General features: G+C 43.5%; 1 protein-coding gene across 1 annotated transcript in view; it reads left to right on the top strand.

Moving 5' to 3' along the window:
• Positions 1–2,951: 2,951 nt before the first annotated feature.
• The window catches only part of adam15 (ADAM metallopeptidase domain 15), a 30,102-nt gene continuing 25,588 nt past the window's right edge, over positions 2,952–7,465 (top strand). The window contains exons 1-2 of the mRNA XM_019364271.2: positions 2,952–3,591; positions 5,710–5,801. Coding sequence (XP_019219816.1) covers positions 3,429–3,591; positions 5,710–5,801 — 255 coding nt within the window. The 5' untranslated portion in view covers positions 2,952–3,428. The remainder of the gene's footprint in view (positions 3,592–5,709; positions 5,802–7,465) is intronic.

Genomic DNA, 7,465 nt, shown 5'->3' with positions numbered 1-7,465 from the left:
TAAAGAGGTAGGATGTTGGTTTCATTGAAGTATAAACAGAAATACGATTTATAAATAAGGTGTAATGTCCATGAGTGTTGGCAGTGCAGTTATCCTCCAATCAGGGTGGAGGTAGGGCATGTTTGACAGCCTGTGGGTAAAAACTTCTGTTGAGTCTGTTTGTCTTCGACCTGATGGACCTGTAGCGTTTACCAGAGGGAAGGGGGGGGAAAGTGAGTGTCCAGGGTGCGAGGGGTCTTTGATGGTGATGCTGGCTTTCTGCTGAAGTCTGCCAGTATAGATGTCTCTGAGGGGAATTAGTGAAGTGCCAATTGCCCGCTCTGCAGCCCTCACCACCCGCTGCAGTTTCCTCTTGTCCTCCGCGGTGCAGCAGTTGAACCAGAGTGTGCAGCAGTAAGTCAGAAGGCTCTCAATGGTGGAGTGGTAGAAGTTTACTACCAGTCTTTGGGGTAATTTCCTGACGCAGTTTCCTGAGGAAGTACAGCCTTTGTTGTGCTTTCCCTACCTGGTGGGAGATGTTTGTGGACCAGGTAAGGTCGGCCGAGATGTGGACTCCGAGGAACTTAAAGCTTTCTACCCTTCCTACCTCCTCCCCATCAATGTAGAGGGTAGAGTGCTCAGATCGCCTTGTTCTTCTGAAGTCGATTACCATCTCCTTGGTCTTGGCTGTGTTCAGATGCAGGTTGTTGTCGTCACACCATTGCTTCAGATGCTGAACCTCCTCTCTGTAGGCTGAATCATCGTTGTTGTCGATCAGTCCTATGACAGTGGTGTCATCAGCATTTTTATAATGGTGTTACTGGTGTGGATTGGTGAACAGTCATGGGTGAAAAGTGAGTATAAGAGGGGACTGAGGACACACCCCTGTGGGACACCCACATTCAGAATGAGGGTGGAGGAGGTGTGCTCTCCCATTCTTACGTTCTGGGGTCTGTTGCTCAGGAAGTCCAGTATCCAGCTGCACAGTGAGCTGCTGAGTCCTAAGTTGCTTAGTTTATTAACCAGTTTGTGGGGTTGAACTGTATTGAAGGCAGAGCTGAAGTCCACAAACAGCATTCTCACATAGGTGTTACTACAGTCCAGGTGTGTGAGGGCTGTGTGAAGAGCTGTTATTATGGCATCCTCTGTCGACCTGTTTGCCCTGTATGCAAACTGGTGTGGATCGAGGTCTGCAGGGATGGCAGCTTTAATGTGTGACATGATGAGCTGTTCGAAACATTTGGCAATTATGGGTGTTAAAGCAACTGGACGATAGTTATTCAAGCAGCTCACTGTGTTCTTCTTGGAACAATCAGTCATTAACTAAACTGTACAGTCAGTACATTTGATATACAGCACTGTGTGTGATCACATGATCTGATTACTCGCCGTATGCACAGAGGAGTTATGTAAGCAGCTGATCCTCTGCAGCAGCAGCGGCACGTACCGCGTTCGCTCACAGTTTCAATCTGACTCTGGATCAGTTTACAGCGGTGCTCCTCTGAGGCGCTCCCTGAACTGTTTCTGACCCCAGTGACCCATAATCCTCCTGAACCCGCTAATTATTCAGCTGTCAGCCTCCATGTGGACCACAGGAACACCAGTAACGCTGGTTTCAAACTCACATTAGTCCTTCTAACAAACATGTCTGTCATGTTTTCTTATTCATGAAGCAGATTAGAAAATAAAATGACAAATTCCATACGCTCCTCTTTCCTCTCTCCTCTGGCTGCAGCAAGTAAAACTAAAAAAAAAAAAAAAGTCAGTTAACTGAAAGAGTAAACTAGACAAAGGGAAACATCTTTGGTCTTTGGTTTTCTTCTGGTGTCTGTACGTGGCATCAACCTGCCAACAGCTGCAGATGGTCACATCAAACAGGCGACAGGAGGGGTTCAAATCCACTGAAGAATTATCATCTGTGTGTGTGTGTAGTTTTTTAAAAACCTTTTTTTTTATGGATGTTTTGGGGGTTTATTTTTTCACCGTCTTACTTTGCTGCCTGCTGACGTTCCCACACAGGAAATCATAAATGTCAGGATGAGGTTTGGGTTGAAAGTTGTGGGAAGTCTTTAAAAAATTAGTGTAAGACAATTTATTGGTCTGTAAAGTGTAAAGGCTTTTCAGAAGGGCAAATACCGCTTTCAGTCAGAATTTTCAAAGTAAAAGCCTAATTGAGAGCAAGCGATTTTTCTGTAATTTCCTTTCTATCTGTTATTTTAGCCAATTTATGATACACTAATATCAGGTAGATTTATACAACAATACTGCTTGTTATAACAACAAATAAAGGCAACTCTCTTGTTTGTTTGTTTTTATCAAAGTTAAATTTTCACAGAACTCTAATGAATGTGATGAGCAAACATAATGACAGAATACATCTTTTCACAATACTGCCACAGGCAAAATACAGAAAAATGTTTTTATTTATTTGATTTGATTTTTAAATTAAATAATTAATTAATTTTCCTTCCATCATTTTTCTTTATTTCTTTCGGGGGATTTTTGACATAAAAACATAAAAACGTCTTTTTACATTTAACAAGGTAATTTTCTTCCATTACTTACTACCGCGAGAAATATTTTCAATGAAATTTTATCTTGGTCATTAAAACAAAAGGTAAGTTTTTATAACCATGAAACTTTCATCTGAGCAATTCTTTAAAAATAATTTTCATTATTTCGATTATTTAATCTGAATCTTTTTATTTTTATTTGTATTAAAAAAGGCAATACTTACAAATTTTCCAATTAATCCTTTTTTCTCCCATCGCACAAAAATGCAGAAATAATGAATATTGTGACTTTTATGAATTTGAATATTAAGCATTTGATAAGAAATATTACAATTTCCTCGTCAAAGAGCTAAATCGTTTCATAAAATATCCAGCATTTTCTAGTAATTGTACTATAATAATTATTATATAATAGCTACAACACGGAGATTAAGGTTTACGTTGTTTTATTTTGAAGGGTCTCTCGCTGTATTTCCGGTCTCCTCGGCCAGCCTGCTGACGTCACCGTCGGTCCCAGTATAAACACGGGCGGCCCGGAGCGCCGTGTTAATGAGCAGCTTCAGGCCTCTAAACGAGTCGAGTTGTCCGGAAACAAACGGCCCGAGCCGGAGGAGCTTGCGGGGTCCCCCTCGGGGCTGGCGCTCAGTCCGGGACTGTAGGACATGTTTGGCTGGAGCTGCGCAGATAACGGTCCGAACCAGAGCAGTGATTTCCCGCTACATTACCGACAGTAACGGACACTCCCCCGCCCGGGGTTCGGGACAGCACACGCCGCTTTGTGTAGGTGTTACATAGAAAAGAAGCGCCATGGAGTTTCAGCGGAGCCTCTCCCAGTGCTCGGACACGGTGAGGTAACGGGAGCGGGACGGGGTTGCCTCACACACACACACATCAGACAGCGGCAACCTGTTGCTGGTTGCCGGTGACGCAGAGAGGATGAGCGGGACTGCCGGGCTGCTGCCGCCGCTGCTGCTGCTACTGCTCAGCGGCCGTGCTGCGTTCATCGTCTGCCGGTCCCTGAACGCACCGCAGGATGTGGGGAGTCTGCCTCTGGACGGACAGACGGACGGTACCGACAGTCTGACAGCCACGGTGACAGGTAACGATAACCGACTGATGGGGCCGACCATCATTCAGGAATACACCGGGAGCTTAAAAAGTAAAGATGTAATTCATCCAAAAATCGCTTAGTCTGGTCTTCTCATCTTATTTTTTAAAAAAAAATAAAACAAAAATAAATGAACCCCATTAGAAATATGTACACAATGATGAGAAAAATAATCATAATAAAGCTCTACTTAAATTAACTTGTAGTATGAAATTTTAAAATTAAAATTTGAACATTTTAATGTCCAAAACCCAAGAGGTCTGCGTGACAAAAGGAAAATCACTGGGATTGAAAAAAAAATTAATATTAATTTAATATTTTAAAATATTTTTTAGTTTTATTTATTTATGTATTAAGTAGCTTTTTTTAAGTTGATCAAAAAACAGGAAACAATGTATTTAGCTATGCAAAGTAATATAATATAAAGGCTTTGTATTGGTTATGTGCATAGTCGTCCCCCCAAAATGTCAGTTTTTACATCAGGAAAAACCCAAAATAGAGGTTTAAAAAAATAATTCAGTAAAAGAGAAAAAATGTGCCCTACAGCCAGAAAATGTTGCACAAAATATTTCATTAAAACATTTAGTAAGGGATTGTTTCAGTTTTCAGCCTGTTCATGTGTATAATTGTGTTTATAAATATGTCTCTGTGGGGACCGGTGTGAGTTTTTAACCTGTGGAGTGAGGACCTCGTGGGGAGTGAGGACCTCGTGGGGAGCGAGGTGATGGTGGTGGTCCCAGTTCTCCGCAGGTGGTTTAACCCTTCGTCTGGATTAAACTGTTGACCATTTGGATCAATCTGGGAATTCTTGGTGTTGTTGCCATCGTTGTCATAACAACACATCTTGAAGGCGGACCTACTTGGAAGCATTTTTGTTGAGTTTTGGAAGACTGTGTGACAGACTCAAACCTGTGACCTGCCACCGTAGGAGCTGAGAAAAGGCTGCTTTGTGCCTTCTAAAGTTGAATTATTCTGTCTGACTTTGATGCTGTCACATAGTTTTATTATAATTTACAGATTTATAAAAGAAATTCATTTTTATTTCTTTGTCAGTAGCACTTTTTTTTCACACCATAAAGAAAATAGGAAGATTATTTACACATTAAACTCCAGATGTTCCAGAGTCGCGTCCATCACGATGATGTACACTCCACACGCCACAGTGTCCCTGCTCGTATAAGATGGAGACATTTGTGCTGGAATATGGCAAAAACTTACAATCACTCTTATCTTTGATCACTGTTGATCCACTAGTTTTCACAAGTCTGGGCTAACTTAAAAAAAAGAGAGTAGCTGATTAATTAATTACATAAATATCAAAGTTAAAAATAAATGTGAACTAAACATGAAACAGGTTGGCTTGTTGTAAATTTGGACTTTTTACAGACGGCAAAATTAAAGAAAAACAAGAACATTGACATAAACGTGATCTTTTTATCTCCGTTACCTTATTAATCACTGGAAGCCTAAAATTTCCATTAAAACCTGAGTAACTGCACAGCGCTAGTGTCAGCTTTGTTTGTGAAATGATCGCCGTGTCTGTGTGTGCGCCCTGTCCTCTGTCCATGCAGCGGTCTGCCAAATGTCTTTAGCTGCTCTGAGTGACCAGGAGCCGCACGTTATTAACAAACATCAGCAAACGTAACAGCGTCTCTGCTTTAACAGTCATTTCTAAAAATAGTTGCAGCCTTGGTCCTCATGACATCACATGTCTAAGCAGAGACTAGAGGACAGTGTATGCTAATGAGGGTGCTTACATAGACAGTAGTACAAACGGGTGTAACCTTTGACCTCTTTCTAATTTAATACCTGGCGTGTTGCCGTGGTAGCTGATCGGACTGCCTCTCTGTAACCTGCTGCAGCGTGATCACGACTTTCCCTCCAGCCTGCGTGAGCAACACGACAGCTCCAAACGGAGCGTCCAGACAGGGTGACGGCCTCTGATTGGCTGTCAGACAGCACGCACTTGGTTCTCAGATGAATTGTTAATAATTAGCAAGTATAAAACTAGCTATAGAAACAACATGATAGTGTAGCCTCTGTCTGGAACCCCGTGTTCCCAGTTCTCCCAGTAGCTCACTGGAGTTCACTGTCTGTCTTTGTTCTCAGGTGTGGACAGACGCCAACGCCCGCTGCTGGCAAAAACTCGCCCCTTCGTTCTGGTGGACGGGCGGAGACGGAGCCTCGCGGAAGCTTTCCGGGTAGGATGAAAATGTCTTTTTGAGGCGGTGCTGCTGTTTGGGTGGTGTATCTGTGTTGGTGCAGTGGTCCTGAGCTCAGTCTGGTTTCCAGCTGGAACTGGATATTTGGGATGGGTGGGAAACACATTCAAACACACACTTCCCTTCCTTATTTGAGAAAACAAAGCGGATTTAACCCTCCCATCTGTTATCGCGGTTACCTGATGCGAGTATTTTGGGCACGACATGAAGGGCGTAGCAGCTCATGGGAAACGGGCCTGAAGCTCCGCCTCCACAAACTGCATGTACAGCAGTGTTATGAGTACAGAGACAGCTGAAAACATAAGATGATGAGATTTTAAATCATAGTTTTCACTTTTTCTGTATTCACCAGTCCTCATTTGTAATATTTCTGTTGTCAAACATCAAACATGAAGTCTTTGTGTTGGACGGCACTAGATTATCTCCAGCCGGTGCAGACGTGGCCGGGCTGTGGGGGTGGAAGTGTCAGCACAGTTTGAAAGAAAGAGAAAGTGTTTCCACACTGACGTTACTTGGACAGGTTACAGGGTCCTTCCTGCACACAGAAATCAGCTGCACAAATACAACATGTTGTTCTTCAGGTGATAAAATCTTTCAGCTGAGCTAATGCTGCCTGATTGCCTTTTTCTCTGCGTGGACTTACATGTGCAGTCCTCCCACAGAGATCCACTCAGAGCCAGAAAAATGATATGTGGACATTTTTGAATATTACTGTCCTGAGAGGCCGATGCTGTCTACAGTCAGTTCCCACAGAGACGATCTCGTCCTCAGGTGAGCATTGTCCACCATCGTGGACTTCAGCCAGCGACCATAGAGCTTCCTGCTAATTGTAGGCTCGGACCAGAATCTCCACTAAACTCACTGAGACTGAAGTCCACTGTGGAGGGCGTGGAGTGCATCTGCAGGCCACGAGACTCCTCTGAGAAACAGCTGATTACAGTAATCATTGAAGACTCTGGAAAAGTCTTTATTTATGGAGGACACGCTACATGTTAGCCAGGCTTTGTTTAACTGTGCGTCTGTAAACTTCATCCAGCGAGTGGGAGCAGTGAGCAAAGTCGTGACTCGCTGGGTTTGCTTGCATGCTTGGACTGGGACTGTGTTCGATGGGTACACTGACGCACTGCACACTCGTCTGAGCCGATGTTGGATGATTCATGTTAGCTAGCAGGTAACTGTTTTTCTTGACCTTTGTGTGTTAGTCGCACGTGTTTGTGAGGAGGCTGGTGAAGTGTGTTGTTTTGTGTTGCAGACAGAACCATCAGCTATCAGAATAGATCACCTTGATCATTTACAGTGACAGTGATTGATTGAGAAAAGCGTTTGTAGCTTTATTGATAATGCTGGATAAAGTTTGTTTGACCTGATCGGAAACCCTCAAACTTGAGCGTTCCACACAGAGTGACGGCAGAGCTGCTGAGTTTATTCTGCAGACGAGCAGCAGGAATTCGTGGCTTTACCTTCTCCATCTCAGTTTCAGTCCAACTTCTGAGACGTTATGACTGTTTCAGAGAGGAAGGAAGGCGCAGCGTGGATCGTTTTCACCAGAAGCTTCCTGTAGGGCACGCTGAGACCTGACTGCAGGAGGGAAGAAGGGGAAGTTGGGGAAAGAGCGTTGTTAGAGGACGGACACTTCCTGCGCT

This window comes from Oreochromis niloticus, linkage group LG11 (assembly GCF_001858045.2).
Source record: "Oreochromis niloticus isolate F11D_XX linkage group LG11, O_niloticus_UMD_NMBU, whole genome shotgun sequence".
NCBI lineage: Eukaryota > Metazoa > Chordata > Actinopteri > Cichliformes > Cichlidae > Oreochromis > Oreochromis niloticus.
The sequence above is the reverse complement of the archived record's forward strand: the minus strand, read 5'-3'. Positions and strand labels throughout refer to the sequence as shown.